General features: G+C 41.9%; 1 protein-coding gene across 2 annotated transcripts in view; it reads right to left on the bottom strand.

Annotated features, from left to right (window-relative positions):
* piezo1 (piezo-type mechanosensitive ion channel component 1) overlaps positions 1 to 16,507 on the bottom strand; it is a 123,747-nt gene that overhangs the window by 19,102 nt on the left and 88,138 nt on the right. For both annotated transcript variants that reach the window (XM_047351184.1, XM_047351185.1), the window contains exons 31-42: positions 15,389 to 15,489; positions 15,166 to 15,310; positions 11,364 to 11,435; positions 9,995 to 10,167; positions 9,738 to 9,844; positions 7,826 to 7,960; positions 7,319 to 7,577; positions 5,229 to 5,417; positions 3,568 to 3,702; positions 3,200 to 3,437; positions 1,184 to 1,310; positions 881 to 1,028 (exon numbers count right to left, since the gene is read on the bottom strand). In XM_047351184.1, coding sequence (XP_047207140.1) covers positions 881 to 1,028; positions 1,184 to 1,310; positions 3,200 to 3,437; positions 3,568 to 3,702; positions 5,229 to 5,417; positions 7,319 to 7,577; positions 7,826 to 7,960; positions 9,738 to 9,844; positions 9,995 to 10,167; positions 11,364 to 11,435; positions 15,166 to 15,310; positions 15,389 to 15,489 — 1,829 coding nt within the window. The remainder of the gene's footprint in view (positions 1 to 880; positions 1,029 to 1,183; positions 1,311 to 3,199; positions 3,438 to 3,567; positions 3,703 to 5,228; positions 5,418 to 7,318; positions 7,578 to 7,825; positions 7,961 to 9,737; positions 9,845 to 9,994; positions 10,168 to 11,363; positions 11,436 to 15,165; positions 15,311 to 15,388; positions 15,490 to 16,507) is intronic.

The raw sequence follows: 16,507 nt of genomic DNA on the forward strand, positions 1-16,507 counted from the left end.
TTATTGTGGTATATTTTCTACATTCAAGTGAAAAACTAGGAATAAAATGAGTAATGGACAGAACCTACTGTTAAAATAAATAAAGAACCAATTCAGAATGAGTTCTTTCGTAAATGTCAAATTTGATGAGAAACACATTTATCCCTTGATGTGTCACCTTTACTCAAGTGGTTTGCTCAAGTGTGAAACAGAAAGGATGAGAGTCAGCTCCAATGAGTCCATTGTTCTAAACCAGAAAAAGGTGGACCGCCCGCTCCGGGTCAGGGATCAGTCTCTGCCTCAACCAGGAGTTCAAGTATCTTGATGACTTGTTTAGGAGTTATGTCATGTTGGAGTAGGATATGTGGCTTTGTGTGCACTAATGCAGGTGTCCTTTTGGTCTGTTGTGATAAACAAAGAGATGTGCAAAACCATCTATATTCCTACACTCACCTATGGTCATGAGACAGGGATCATAACGAGGATGATATTCTAATCCTAGAACGAGATCTAGGATCAGAATATTACATTAGACCACTAAAAAGCATTTAATACAGAAATATGGGCTGAATGAAAGATATGTTTAATACCTGCTTAAAGGTTAGTGTTTTCAAAAGTTACTTTTAATCTTTAATCACACGTTATTCCCAAGGACATTATTAAAATGTCCAAAATCTCCATGACAGTCTGGCTTAGCTGGTGATTAAATTGAGTTTGCCATGATATCAGAAGGTGATGTTAGAGCATGATTTATTTCAAGCACCATTTCCTCTTACACCAAATTAACTGAAAGGCAGACAATATTGTGACTGGGGGACACAATAAGGGGCTGGACCAGGAAGCTGCTGATACTGGCTTTAATCAGGGATAAATGCCAGACATTCATCTATTTATTTCTTACCCCAAAAGCCCAGAAGCCAAAAATGATGATAACAAAGTCAATGACATCAGTCAGGAACATCAGTGCATAGACATCTGTGGAAGCCCGATATTTATCCTTGGTTATACTTCTAAAGAAACTCTGAGCTGGCTGCTTTACACCCTGGAAACTGCAGAGAAAAACATGTTTTATGGATGGTGTTACATAAAATCAATTAAACTGAACTAAACATAAAATGAATGAATTCAATGTTTTCAATAACCTTCACATTTATACAAAGTGACAGTAATAATATGTATACTGTGACATCGAAGGTTGCCTTACCCTGTTATGAAGATTTGTTGTATCTTGTATCCCAAAGCGATTAATCTGAGGGTGGCCTCACTCTTCTTGCCTTTCTGTGTCTTCTTCCCTGGTTCCTTACCAGACTCCGGTGTCTCTGACAGAGACTCTATAGTAAAAGAGAACACATAACACAGATGCAAACTGAAACAGACACTGCAAGAAAAAGCTACTACAGTTCTGATTTGTTCTCTTTCTAACCGACTTTATGGACACCTGATAACCAACATAAAACTAGTTTGGTATGGAGTCTAACAGGGTCATACAAGCACGCAAACCCTTTTTAGATAAACAGATTGTTGGAAAACTCATGATGAAGGAAAAGCAAGAATAGTAAGGAAAATGGGGTCCAATTACACATTATTTTGTCACTGAAATATTCAATGGTAATATTCCAGTCATGTTTTCTTCATATCCTGATTATCCTGTGCCAGTCATTTCAGTCATACCTTTGGAGCTCTGCTCATCTCGTGGCTGAGCATTCTGGCTGATTGTCAAACCTCAGGTAAAGGAGAAGTAGTGTGGCTTCGCCTAAATCCGTAGTGGTTCTACCGGAGGAACCATGGAAAAGCATCCCAAATCTTCACCCCCATGGAACTGCTAAGGGGTCTCTGGGAGTTTAGCTGTCCAGTTCACTTCTGTTTTTAAGGGTTTTATTTATTTTGTGGGGTCTAGTGTAGTGGGACTACAAGATGTTGGGGATAGTTGTAAGGCTATCTAGTCCAAGTATATCCAAAGTAGCACAAAGCTGAGCTTGTTTCCAGAGCAGGCTGGACATCATTGGGGCTGCCCCTTTTCTCTGATTCTATTTGTGGTGTTCATGGACAGGGTCACTCGAGCCACATTTACCCAGTCGCAATTCCAAAAACGCACACATACAGCCAACATGCAGATTGGTAGGCAACTTAGGGTTAAGTGTTTGCCCAGGGGCACTTTGACAGAAGAGAGAGCTGAAATTGAATCCACAACTTTCTGATTGCAAGACAAAAACTGTTCACAGAGTCACAGTTGCCTCAAAGTGATGGTAGGATGGAGCAGGGAACCTCTCATGGTGAAGAAAGATCTGAGCCAAAGGTCTCACTTTATCTGGGTGTCTATGTTCCCACCCTCACCTATTATCACGAGATATGGATCATGACTGATAGAACGTAGGGTGACAAGACTCAGCCTTAGAAAGAGGGTCAGAAGCTCCATCAGATGGAGCTTCGGCTAGAGACGTTTTTGGGCACATGCCACATGAAGGACACCCAGAATATGCTGGAGGGACTATATGTCCCCTATGGGCTGGGAATGCCTTGGTTTCCTTCAGAGTGAGCTGGAGAGTTTTGCTAGGGAGAGGGATGTTTGACCTGATACCCCCGCAACCTGACTTCAGAGATGGATGGATGGATGGATGGATGGATGGATGAGTATAAGATGATTCAACAAAGAGACAAAGAAGGGATGAAATGGTAATACTAGGATATACAATAGCCAAAGCCCAAATTCACCCAGAGGCCTCGCCTACCTAATTTCTCCCTTTAATCCCTTTGGATATTTATGTTGGGTTACAGAGCTTTAGCAGTGCTTACTTATGTACAAAACCTTTTAAACCTTTCTAAAAACCTTTTAAATCACTTAAAAGAGCTTTAAATAGAAGACTCAAAAGCCTTCTCTGGTCCCATACGTCTCCTCATCATTATTTTTACAGCTAACTGGCCATTTTGACCTTCATTCTTCTAAACAGCTTAAATGTTGTCTAGAAGCTTGATAACTAACAATGTTTCTTAGCAACATGCGTGAACTTCACCGTTTTTTGGTCAGGCCTCAGCAAAACCTTTAGGCTGACGTGAACCATTCTGAAGCAACACAGAATAAAGTTCCTCTTGTGTTCTGTTCAAGCACATAGGACCTTGAAAACAGTCCTGATAAACCAGGTCCATGGAAGTGGTTTCTAACTGCGGTTGGTGTTAATGCTACATTTGACAACATTTACAGTTGACTCATGAACACACAAACCTTTGCTGTCCTGTTTTTTCGCTTTTTTATTTTTTTTGCGGAGTCGGATGCTGCCTTCTTTCTTTGGGTCTTCCTCTGTCAGCCGTTTACCATCTCTCTCCATCACATCCAGAAGATCCACATTTTTGCTACTGGGCTCTTTTTCATGTTCATCCCCCAACCCAGCAGACAGTGGTTCAGCAGCATCGTAGGGCTGCATGGTAGCAGTGTCTGAGCTGGTACCTGGTTCTTGAATGTCCTACATCATTAAAAAAAAGTGAAACGGCTAAATCTTTAAAAGCTGCATCATATTTGTTAAAGTCATTTTAGGATGTAAAAGCTATAATCACTGGCCAATGCTCAGGTTTTTCAGGGTTGATGCCAACTACCTGATCTTTTCTTTTAGCTTCTTGAGTTTCCTCCTTCCTGCTCCCATTTTCCTCTCCTGCTCTGACGTTATGTCCATCTTCTGGTGACATGCATTGCTCCTCCAGGGGGCCCTCATGGTCCCACAGACCATATTGCTGTGCACACACACGCACAAATACTGCTTTATGTACCAAAAGTGTTAGTCATGAGGTTATGTTGGCTACAAATATTCATGGCTATCAAATATTCATGTACATTGATTAGAAACAATACTTTGAACATCCAATAATATGAGGAGAGCTTATCTAATTTATGATTAATAGGATTTATTGTCAGGCATGAAAATGATCGGTCTCAGACTGGAAAGATGAGCTGGGCAAGCTTTTCAACAGGTCCAATTGAAGAGACCACACAGCATTCTACTCCCTTTCTGAGCCTTAGAGCCCACATCCTCCCTGTCTCTCAGTGTCACTCCTCAGTTGTGAACATCACTACAACCTTCAGAGTATAGTACAATACATCTTGATGGTGGTATGAAACCATAGTTAAATTAATAAGCTCCCTCAATCCAAACCCACAGTAACACTTGAAGCTCTTAGTTGTCTAATGATTAGCTCCTGTGATTGAGTCCTCCTATGTTGCCATGACTTGACTGAACCACTTTCCCGCTCTGAGGGTCACTGTCTTGAGTGCTCCGATGACCACTAGCACCTCTCCATTTTCATCTTTCAGCCATTTTTATTTCTGGAGCTTCTCTTGTTCCTTCTTCTTCTTCATGTTGCTGTCACTTGGAATCACTACATCCATCACCACTGCCTTCTTTGTTTCATCAGTCATCACAACGGCTGATTGGTCACCTGTTTCTCAGTGTGGATCTGGAGGTCCTACACAACCTTAGTCCTGTCAGTCCACAGCAGTCTTGGTGGTGCCTCCTAATACAACTTTGAGACATCTAGCCCACATAGTGTCCAGATGTTTGTGTACACCATTGCAGCCACTTGGTTTTGTCTTTGCCTGCTTCAGTCTTACATCCTGTCTCACGGACATCTCTGCAGACCCTGTATCAGCTCCCGTCTGACGTAACTGACCTCAGCCTCTACTGCTCTTGCACTTAGCACCTGTTCCTGTGCCTCTGGACTGTCTTTAGTAATCCATCTCTTTCAGGGCCCTGTCTTATTTGGGGTCAAGGAAGGTCGCAGTCAACAGGCAGGAGGCTTAATATCCTGACATGCGTGTTTTTTGGCTGTGGGATGAAGCAGAATTACCCAGAAAAAAGCAAGCCTGCATGGTGAGAACATGCAACATTTCAGTCTCTACAGAAATCATTCTGGGTCCAGTGGTTTAAACTCAGACAAAATGTTTTCTTCAGCAGTTTAAATGTACAATTACAGTGTAAAACTGTGGTTGCTTCTTACTGTTGTGGCAGTTGAGAAACCTTCTGGGGGAGGACAGATTTAAAGACACAAGTAGGGGCAAATTTGCAAACAGTGATAGAAACCAACATGTTGCAGTAGAAGATAAAATAAGTACAGAAATCAAAGCTTGAACAGTAAAATCAAAAATATTGCTTAAGTCAATCATTAAAATTGGTGAGATATTACATTCTGTCGCTCATTCATTATTAAGTTACATACATGTACTAAGAACATGTGCAATGGCATTACTGTTAGCAATGACTGACCATTAGGAGGGATCGGTGGAAGAACAGAGCCAGCAGCTGAAGGAGGTCATATTTGATGTAGCTGTCAGTTTTCTCCAGGCCAAAGATGCGTGGTGTGAAGAAGGGCTTGTCTTCATTTAGAGTCATCTCATAAAGACTATTCCACGGAAAGAACCCAAACTGGAAGATGTATTTCAGCACCACCATCGCCTAGGAAGAGGCAGAGCAACACAATGGTGTCACTAATCTGAAACTTCACCATTAGTAGTGAGCTGTGTGCTAGAACTGTTACTGGTTCTTGGTTAAGATGTCGATATAAACACACTGCAGACATGGACCTCTTGTCATACAAATACCACTATGCATATAGAAAATCCCTCAGTGAACACCTAACACGTCACATTTTCACACACAGGAAGCAAAGGTCAGGGAGGTAGCACATGCCAAATTGTGATTAAAACTCTTAGAACCACAGATTTATTAAACAATACTAGAATTTTCATTTGACGATCAGCCACAGGCAGTTGGTACTGATCCATCTATCAGCCATGTGTCAGCTTTTATGATTATTTTCTTCTAGTTGTTAAAGTTCTCACAGTCACTTTACAGTCCTTGGGTTTGAATACAAAAGACTAGACTTAACTGTTTTTTAAATAATGTTTAAACATTTTTAAGAGAGCTGTTGCACTACTGGTTCTGCATTCATGATATATCGCAGCTTGCAGGGGTGCATCCATACACCATCACAGTTCAATTCAGGTTTAGCACAAAAGAGAACAGAAACCAATCCCAAAGTGCAGAAACTAACCATCACTAACACAGAGACAGAAAAGCAGGCTCCGAGGTAGCAGGCTGTGGAAAACAGGCTAAGCTAACCCTGGTTTAAACAAGAAATATTTCAAAGATTGTCTCCCAGCTTGTACTGGAACATGGTCTGCAAGAGGTTTAACAAACTAAATGTATAGGAGTACATCTTCCTGAACACCAAGTGGTGCTTGTTCAGCATCTGATGGTGTTTGTGTTCAATAGTGCTTAAAAAAATTGAGGTGATTGCAAATTTCGCTTCATTCGTCAGAACACCACAGTGGCTTACAAAGGGCAAAAATTCTAGCTTGCATACACTAAAGCCCAGAATTACCTATACTCTATTTAAAGTATTCTTTTAATTTGACCAACACGTTTCTTCTGACTGGAAGTCCTTATTGGAGCTGCCAAGCCAGAGTCCTGACCTGAATCTGAAGGAGAATCTGTGGAGGAAGCTATAGGTTATGGTGGTCTCTTCCAAATTCAGAGACTTGGGATCATCACCAAAGAAAAAATCATCAAAATACCAAACAAGTCAATGTAAATGAAAAAAATGAAATCATAATTTGTTTTCAAAAATAATACTCTTTGTACATTGTTGTCTTGTCTTTGAGGAGATGCCTGTCTCATTTTATATCAGAAATTAACTTCTTGGTTTAATGAAAGAAAAAGTTAAATTCTCTATTTAATTTTTTTACATACTGCTGCCTATAAGCAAGAAAATCAGTCTTCAGGGTCCTGCATATTACCGTTACCAGGCATCATTGTATTGTTTTAGAGTGGAGTGCTTTGGACGATGTCTGTGTTTCTTGCTTTCCTGCTGGGGGACGTAAGGTTTTTGCACAAAGCAATAAAAACATGTGAGCATCCTTTCTAGACAAGGACTGCAAGTGTTGCATACATTTCTTCATCTGATTGCATACTCCAGACTGTCCAGTGACAGTTGAAGAGAAAAACATAGTGTTCCACCTCTACCACCCTGGCATGAAACTGGATAGTTCTACTATGGACTGGTATTGTCCCAGTGCAGAAACCAGCAAATTAAGAGAACTCTCTTAACACTATACTGAAAACTTTGGGAACCTCAAATATGTCCCTCCTTTCTTTTCATAACCTACATCTCTCTTTGCATCAGATGATTACATCCTTCTAGTTTTATGTGTGTGACTTACGTTACTTACTGTTTAATGATTTATAGATCTTTGATCGAGGCCTATGCCCTCTTTGTGACTGTAAAAGTTTGTGATTACAACAGTACGAAATGATCAAAGTTTTGGAACTGTAGATGTGTCCTTCAGTGTACATACCTCTGTGTAAACTATAGCCGTCATCCAGAACTTCTTAGTTGGTCTTGGCGTAGACAGCATGGCCCACAGAAAGACAAGCATTGGCAGGATGAGTGATATGACAGAGGCACTGACCACATTGTTCAGGACTATGATGAAATAGCAGAGCAGCTCTGAATTGGCTGATAGCAGATTGTATACAGCTAACAGCAGCCTCAACAAACGGTTCTGGTTGTCGTAGAACTCTCTGCTCTGCTCCAGCTCCTCAATAAAAAATGTCCTAAGGAGAAAAAAGAAAAGACCATATCCACAAATCAGTCTCCTTGTTAAAGTATTTATCAGATATCCCTTAAGAACTTGTAAACCTAAAGATCAGAATTAAAATACACTACAGAAGTTGCTAATATGTAGCATTATCTTCCTGAACATAATGGGGCAATCCCTCTGCCTGCTTTATTGTACTGCTGCTCTAGATACACAGCACTCTGCAAAGTTAGTAAAATAATTCTCTATATTCAGATGCTTCACCTGTTGGACAGGATCTCACTGGCTGTTCTGGAGTGTCTGGGGTGTTTTAATGGCTCTGGTTGCAGTCCAGTGCTGCTACACAGGACGTCTTCAGTGAGGAAATTCCCATTGCTGTTGCGCCTCGGGGTCTCACTTCTGTTTTGTGTAGAGACACAAATGTCCATGTCAACACAAAGAATTAGAAAGAGAACATTTCAGAACAAACCTTTAATTATTTAGTCTGTCAGGAGATCGGATGGCACCAACCCAGAACATAACACTTTCTTTTTATCACTACAGAAGCTGCAGCATCACAAGCAGACCTTCCTTCAGTAAGAACATGCTCGGTTTATTTTATTGGGCATGCCATGAAAGCTTGCAACATTAAAGTGTATAACTAACTAAGATATTACTATGAGACTTGGATATGAAGCTGAATGGTTTAAGATGACATCCTGTATCTAGGTGTGAGACAAGCAGTTATGTAAATCAGTCTTTTAATCTACATAAGTGTGAAAAGAGATTTTTTTTAAATGTAATAATTCTGGCAAAACGAGCAAATAGAGTACAGGAATACCCTGAGGGACTCCACAAGTCATTTGAAAGGTAAATATCATACACTTCTAGAACAGAACCAGAGATCCTGAGTAGACCATACATCATTGTTATTATAGTATTGGGCTCAACTCTATCAAAGTTGAGTAGTGTTAGGAGAGCGCATTTTACAGAAACCACATTAGAAATGATGAAAAGTGGGGCGCGGTGCTGATGGTGTAGGGGCTAATGTGTGACCATATATAGATGCTATAGTCCTCAAAGCGGCCGTCCCAGGTTTGAGTCCGGACCTGGCGACTTTTGCCGAATGTCTCCCCCTCTCTTTGCCCCTCCTTCCTGTCTGCCTACTATCAAAAAAATAAAGGCCTCTAGTGCCGATAAAATTCTTTAAAAAAATAAAAAATGATTAAAAGTGTTACTTATGAGTAGTAATAAGAAAAAGGTTCAATAACAGCATGCCTAAAGCAGCTGGTGTCATCTGTCTGCAACTGTATTAGCAAGCATGGAGGATGTCATCACCTCTCTGATAACCCCGTATCCTTCAGCTACAGCGTCTGCTCAGTTCTAAAACCCTGACTGCAGGGAGACATGCTGTCTTTTCCCCTGATATGGGACCTGACAACCAGGTCAGGGGAAACACCTACACTCAGATCAACAAAGAAAAAACTCAAGTCCAAAAATAAGAAGGCATATGGTCATTTTCCAGCAGCGACCCTCAAGGAAACTAAAAGGGCATCAAGATCATCAGTGCTTAGAGCAGGAGAGATGATCAATGACCCAGGCACGTTTCTCCCTTGTGCAATGAACACGTCCCATGTCTGCATTGAGGTTTTCGACACATCCCCCAGATCCAGGCTCACTTTCCTCAAAGTATCCAAAACAACATTCCAGACTGAGTCCTAGGAGACTTTAGTCACAAACTCCCAAGTGTACCCACTGACATCTTCACCATCTCTCTCTAATAATCCCACTGGGCCCAAAACCACAGCTGGGCCATGAAGAACTTCTGTCTGGTGGCCTAATGACGTTGTTCACCCAAAGACACCTTTATCATCGGACTGGCATCAGTGTGCCTACAGAAAGAACTGGTTTACATCAGATACAGTTGGATGATCAGTTTAAATCCAGTAAAAGAATCACTTTGAAACAGGTCCAGGACCTTCTACCATCGGATCACAGGCTGAACCTTATGCATTTTCTTCCTTTGTGGTGCTGCTGGTCTTGTAGTATGGATCCGTTTTTAACATTTGGCACCAAAGTGAGTCTCACAAATATGAGTCTCTATATGTGGCAATAAACCATGCAAATCATTATCACCATGTTACCAATAATAGCCATGACAAGGATAGTGGTGTTGGTCATGTCTCTTTTTACTGACCTGCTACTGGGAGTATGTTCTGGATTGGTTTGATCCAAACATGTATTCACAGTGGAACTCTCACTGTTCTGGGACACCAGGTCATCTCTGGATTCAGATGTATGATGCTGCCATGATCAGAAAGACACAGATTCAAAATCTGTAAAATGGACATATGTATAATTCTTTTATTTAAAATAATGATCATGCCTGTGTGTGTTCCTCTACATTTTTCAACAAATCAGTGTAATGAAGAAAGGTTTCTGCACTAGATTTACCTGCTTGATTTTGTGTATGATTAAGTAGCGTTCGTTGCACAGGACAGTAGATGTATCTCTGTACTGTTTAGTGAGTAGATTGAGCCACTGAGTCAGTCCATCCACCATGGCCAAAATAATGGCCCATAGGAAGCACAGAATATCCAAGATCTTCTGAACCATGTCTCCATGCACTGCATCACACAGGAGAAGGTTGACAAAGAGTGAAGAACAGCAGTCTGGAGAACTAAGCAGGTTCTATGTACCCAGAGTATGGGGTCTAGAGGTGCACCGAGGCAAAGACTGGTAACTGGAATCTGCCTATTTTTAGCTTCACCTGTATTAAACCGTGCATTTGTACAATTAATTCAGCAGCAATGCAATGCAATATTTTTTCCTCAAGAGCAAAAATGAATTTGTTTTATAGCTTTCTGCTAACACTTACTGATAAAATGACTGCATCTCTCCTCACCTTAACTGACTAAATAGTGTTGTTGAATTTTCTTATCAAAGTGGGTAGAAGTTGACTCATAACAAGAGAAAATCCGGACTTTGTCTTTATAAGTTTTATTCAAAGGCATTCAGCGTTTGAAGACCCTGACACTGAGGTTAGTCAGTGAAACAGAGCCCCGATCAACATTTAAACACAGTATTTATACCAGAACATGACAGTGTTATCTCAACTGCAAAGAGTTTTAGAAATATGGCCCCTAGACCCTCCCCGGGTTAGAGTTAACAAAGTTATTTATGAGGGCACCCATCTACCTTCCCTTGAAATATACACTTCAGGAAGTGTTAACCATAAAACTCTCCAGCATTTGAATTTAGAGTCCATCTGCTCTAAATAACAGAACACTATTAAAACACAGAGGTCAGAGGAGAGAGGTGAAGGGAATATCAGAGCACTTTAAAAGAATTTTCCATTACAATAGAGAAAACTCTCCAAGTTGTCTGGAAACCCAGTTGTGCATATGCACGTCATAGGACAGTGTCATGTTCTCTCTGATCTTTATCCATGTAAGTGGAACCAGGTCTTTAATTTACATGAGAGCTATATTCTTCTCAATATAAATCAGATTTCTAAAGTTCTGCATCAGGTTTGTGAAGCTTTCAAAGTGACAGCAATGAGGAACATGGTCCTATTAGGCAGCATGTTACTCTGAAATTTTTAATCATTTGCCTCTAACAAAAACAACCTTAGAAATAGATGAGCAATATAAGCTTCACTTTAAATTCAGCTCTATTAGAAAGCAGGCTATAGTGGTGAACCAAAAAAAAGTACATACATTCTAAAATAACAGCTATTTTTTCTACAGATGAAGCTAATCATTTAGTTTGCAGCTGCCAATATTCAACACTGTGGATTGATCAGAGATGGATATTCACGTACCAGACTCTTCCTCCTCCGGTTCTTCTGCTTCACCATTAACATCAGCCTCCTCAAAAACATCATCTGCACAAGCTACACACGCGCACACACACACACACACACACACACACACACACACACACACAACAACAGCTTGATGAGGTTGTGGCAGCAAACATGAGCTAAGTTCCTTCAATTGCTACGGTAGCTTATTATAAATAGTCATAACTGCCATGACTGTATTTGGTTTTAATAATTGTGCTGCCCTCCATTTTGTCAGTTAAGAAAACATTGATAACTCAGTTTAGTTTAGAATGAAATAATCCTCAGAGCACAATAGAACTAAACAGATCCACAGGAGTCAAGATTATTTGCTGAACATTTCAGACCCAATATTGTGTCAGTACAATCTAACCCAATGGAATCAAAATCCAAAATGTAAATAATAGTCAGCAATTACTATGACTCGTACTCTTACACCCTTATCTCTAAGGGAGTGCCCGGACGGACACCTTATGGAGGAAGCTCATTTCAGCCGCTTGTATCCAGGATCTCATTCTTTCAGTCATGACCCAACGTTCATGGCCATAGGTGAGGGTAGGAACGTAGACCGATCGGTAAATCGAGAGCTTCGACTTTCGGCTCAGCTCTCTCTTCACCACAACGGATCGGCACAGCGCCTCCATTACTGCGGCAGCCGCACCGATCCGTCTGTCGATCTCCCGCTCCATTCTTCCCTCACTCGTGAACAAGACCCCAAGATACTTGAACTCCTCTACTTGAGGCAGGAACTCCCCTCCAACCTGAAGAGGACAAGCCACCCTTTTCCCGTGCAGAACCATGGCCTCGGACTTGGAGGAGCTGATCTTCATCCCAGCCACTTCACACTCAGCTGTGAACTGCCCTAGTGCATGCTTAGGTCGTGGCTAGAGGGGGCCAGCAGGACCACGTCATCTGAAAAAAGAAGAGACGAAATCCACTGGTCCCCAAACCAGACCCCCTACGGCCCTTGGCTGCGTCTAGAAATTCTGTCCATAAAAGTTATGAACAAGACCGGTGAAAAAAGGGCAGCCCTGCCGGAGTCTAACATGCACCAGGAACAGGTCCGACGTAATACAGGCAATGCGGACCAAACTCTGGATGGCCCCTAATAAAGGACCCCGATTCCATATTCCATACTCCTGGAGCACCCCCCACAGGGCACCACAAGGGACACAGTCGAATGTTTTCTCCAGGTCCACAAAACACATGTGGACCGGTTGGGCAAACTCCCATGAACCCTCGAGTACCCTGTAGAGGGTATAGAGCTGGTCCAGTGTTCCACGGCCGGGACGAAAACCACACTGCTCCTCCTGAAGCCTGGGTTCGACTATCGGCCGGATTCTCCTCTCCAATACCCTGGCGTAGGCCTTACCAGGGAGGCTGAGGAGTGTGATCCCCCTGTAGTTGGAACACACCCTCCGGTCACCCTTCTTATGAAGGGGGACCACCACCCCAGTCTGCCAGTCCAGAGCCACTGTCCCCGATCGCCATGCAACGTTAAAGAGGCGTGTCAACATGACAGCCCCACAACATCCAGAGACTTGAGGTATTCAGGGCAGATCTCATCCATCCCCGAAGCCCTGCCATCGTGGAGGTTCTTAACCACCTCGGTGACTTCAGCCTAGGTGATGAAAGAGTCCAATCTTGAGTCCCCAGCCTCTGTTTCCACCAGGGAATGCATGATGGCAGGATTGAGGAGATCCTCGAAGTACTCCTTCCACCGCCCGATAATGTCCTCAGTCCAGGTCAGCAGCTCCCCACCCCCACTGTAAACAGTGTTGGCGAAGCACTGCTTCCCCCTCCTGAGGCGCCTGATTGTTTGACACAGACGCTTTGAGGCCAACCGGTAGTCCTTCTCCATGGCCTCACCAAACTCCTACCAGGCTCGCGTTTTGGCCTCTGCCACAGCCCGGGCCGCGCCATGCTTGGCCTCACGGTACCCGTCAGCTGCCTCAGGAGTCCCACAAGCCAACCACAGCCGATAGGACTCCTTCAGTCCTTACTGCCGGTGTCCACCACCGGGTTCGGGGATTGCCGCCGCAGCAGGTACCGCAGACCTTACGGCCGAAGCTACGGGCAGCAGCATTGACAATAGATGCGGAGAACATGGTCCACTTGGACTCTAATCTTCCCCGGGAAAAAGCTCTCCTAGAGGTGGGTGTTGAATACATCCCTTGTTGAGTGATATATTCATATAATGTGACATACAGTCTAATTCAGTCCAATTCATACTAAATGATTATACAGGTCCTTCTCAAAATATTAGCATATTGTGATAAAGTTAATTATTTTCCATAATGTCATGATGAAAATTTAACATTCATATATTTTAGATTCATTGCACAATAACTGAAATATTTCAGGTCTTTTATTGTCTTAATACAGATGATTTTGGCATACAGCTCATGAAAACCCAAAATTCCTATCTCACAAAATTAGCATATCATTAAAAGGGTCTCTAAACGAGCTATGAACCTAATCATCTGAATCAACGAGTTAACTCTAAACACCCGCAAAAGATTCCTGAGGCCTTTAAAACTCCCAGCTTGGGGGGAGCTGCATGATTATTTGAAGGTTGACGTTTTTTGTATTAAAAACACTTTTCTTTTATTGGTCGGATGAAATATGCTAATTTCATGTACAGTTATGCACTCAATACTTGGTCGGGAATCCTTTTGCAGAAATGACTGCTTCAATGCGGCGTGGCATGGAGGCAATCAGCCTGTGGCACTGCTGAGGTCTTATGGAGGCCCAGGATGCTTCGATAGCGGCATTTCCTTCTCCCCAGTCTTCCTCCAGACTCTGGCACCTTGATTTCCGAATGACATGCAGAATTTGCTTTCATCCGACAAAAGTACTTTCGACCACTGAGCAACAGTCCAGTGCTGCTTCTCTGTAGCCCAGGTCAGGCGCTTCTGCCGCTGTTTCTGGTTCAAAAGTGGCTTGACCTGGGGAATGCGGCACCTGTATCCCATTTCCTGCACACGCCTGTGCACGGTGGCTCTCGATGTTTCTACTCCAGACTCAGTCCACTGCTTCCGCAGGTCCCCCAAGGTCTGGAATCGGCCCTTCTCCACAATCTTCCTCAGGGTCCGGTCACCTCTTCTCGTTGTGCAGCGTTTTCTGCCACACTTTTTCCTTCCCACAGATTTCCCACTGAGGTGCCTTGATACAGCACTCTGGGAACAGCCTATTCGTTCAGAAATGTCTTTCTGTGTCTTACCCTCTTGCTTGAGGGTGTCAATAGTGGCCTTCTGGACAGCAGTCAGGTCGGCAGTCTTACCCAAGATTGGGGTTTTGAGTGATGAACGAGGCTGGGAGTTTTAAAGGCCTTGGAAATCTTTTGCAGGTGTTTAGAGTTAACTCGTTGATTCAGATGATTAGGTTCATAGCTTGTTTAGAGACCCTTTTAATGATATGCTAATTTTGTGAGATAGGAATTTTGGGTTTTCATGAGCTGTATGCCAAAATCATCCGTATTAAGACAATAAAAGACCTGAAATATTTCAGTTATTGTGCAATGAATCTAAAATATATGAATGTTAAATTTTCATCATGACATTATGGAAAATAATGAACTTTATCACAATATGCTAATATTTTGAGAAGGACCTGTATTTAATGTTTTACAGTTTTTTTTTTAAGTACAGTTCAAAAATATAGTTTTAAAATCTACTATCCAAAAGAGACACTAAAGAAAACAAATTAATGACTCAGTCAAATGCTAAGACTTTTAATAAATTCTCAGTTTTACTGGTATAAAACCAAGTGGAAACATTACCCTTCAGAGTGAGAGCCTCCTGTGGAGAACCTCTTCTTTCTTGTCTCTTTGTCTCTTTTTCTTTAATAGCTTTCAAGTGTCTCTGACGTCTCTGGCGTTCCCTCAGAGCTGTCTTCACACTACTCACCCATGCCTGGTATGCCAACTGGGATACATTTTTTCATACAACAGCTGCTAAGTTAACAGAATTTATAAAGTATGAGAATTAGTTGTGGGTTCTGACCTGGCATGCAGTCTGAGCCTGAGGCTTCTTTTCTTCATAATTCAGATCCTCTTCATCCTCACTGTCTGATTCAAACAGGTAGTAGTCTCCTGAGTGGATGACTGTGAGTAGAAGACATATTAATTAACCCACGCTGTCATGTTTCAAAGGTGCACTAGAAGCTCTTGTGTAAAAAGACTATGTTTTTTTGTATTTAATGCCTTTCTGTAAAAACTCATCTTTTCTAAGATTTTGTTTACAGCACCTTACAAAAGTATTCCTGCCTACTGAGTCTTTTTACATTTATTCATACTACAACCATGTACTTCATTTTACTTTATTGCCATTTTTTGTCAATAAAGTACATTTCATGGCATTTTAAGTTGGGCAGAATTGTGAGTGGTAAGGGAAATGACACATGTCCAAAGACTTAGTTAGAAATCAAACCTTTGAAAGTGCGGTAGTACTCAGTACTTTTTAAACCCACGTTTTGCTTCAATTACATCTGCAGGTCTTTTAAGGGTATGTCTCTACTAAGTTTGATCATCTCCAGACATCTTAATTTTAATTCTTAATAACTCAAGCTCAGTCACATTGAATGGGGCATCTGTAAACTGAACATTTCAAGTTTGCCAAGGATTCCCAATTGGATTAAGGCTTGGACTTTGACTAGGCCTTTCTAACAATTGCATATGCTTTTTATAAGCTTGTTCAGGATCGTTATCATGCTGGAAGATGAACTTTCCTTTACGGCCTTTCTTTCTTTCCTGTATTAAAGTCGATCCATCTGTTCATCGTCACTGCTGAAAAAAACCATTCCCGCAGCATAATGCTGCCGTGACTATGTTTCACTGGGAACAGTGTGTGTAAGTTTTACTTATCGGAGAGCCTTGTTTGACATCTTTGCTGTGTCCTCTACATAGTTTGTGCAAACTCCAATCAAGGCTTCTAACAGTTTTCTTCCAACAGTGGCTTTCTTGTTGCCACCCTTCCATAAAGGCCAAATGTGTGTAATGCATGTCTAATAGATGTTCTGTCCACAGATTATCCCACATAAGCTGTGGATCTCTGCATCTCCTCCAGAGTTACCATAGTCTTCTTGGCTTCTTCTCTTTTCTTTCTTTTGGATCTTTGCTTGCT

The sequence above is a fragment of the Girardinichthys multiradiatus genome, chromosome 22 (assembly GCF_021462225.1).
Source record: "Girardinichthys multiradiatus isolate DD_20200921_A chromosome 22, DD_fGirMul_XY1, whole genome shotgun sequence".
Taxonomy (NCBI): domain Eukaryota; kingdom Metazoa; phylum Chordata; class Actinopteri; order Cyprinodontiformes; family Goodeidae; genus Girardinichthys; species Girardinichthys multiradiatus.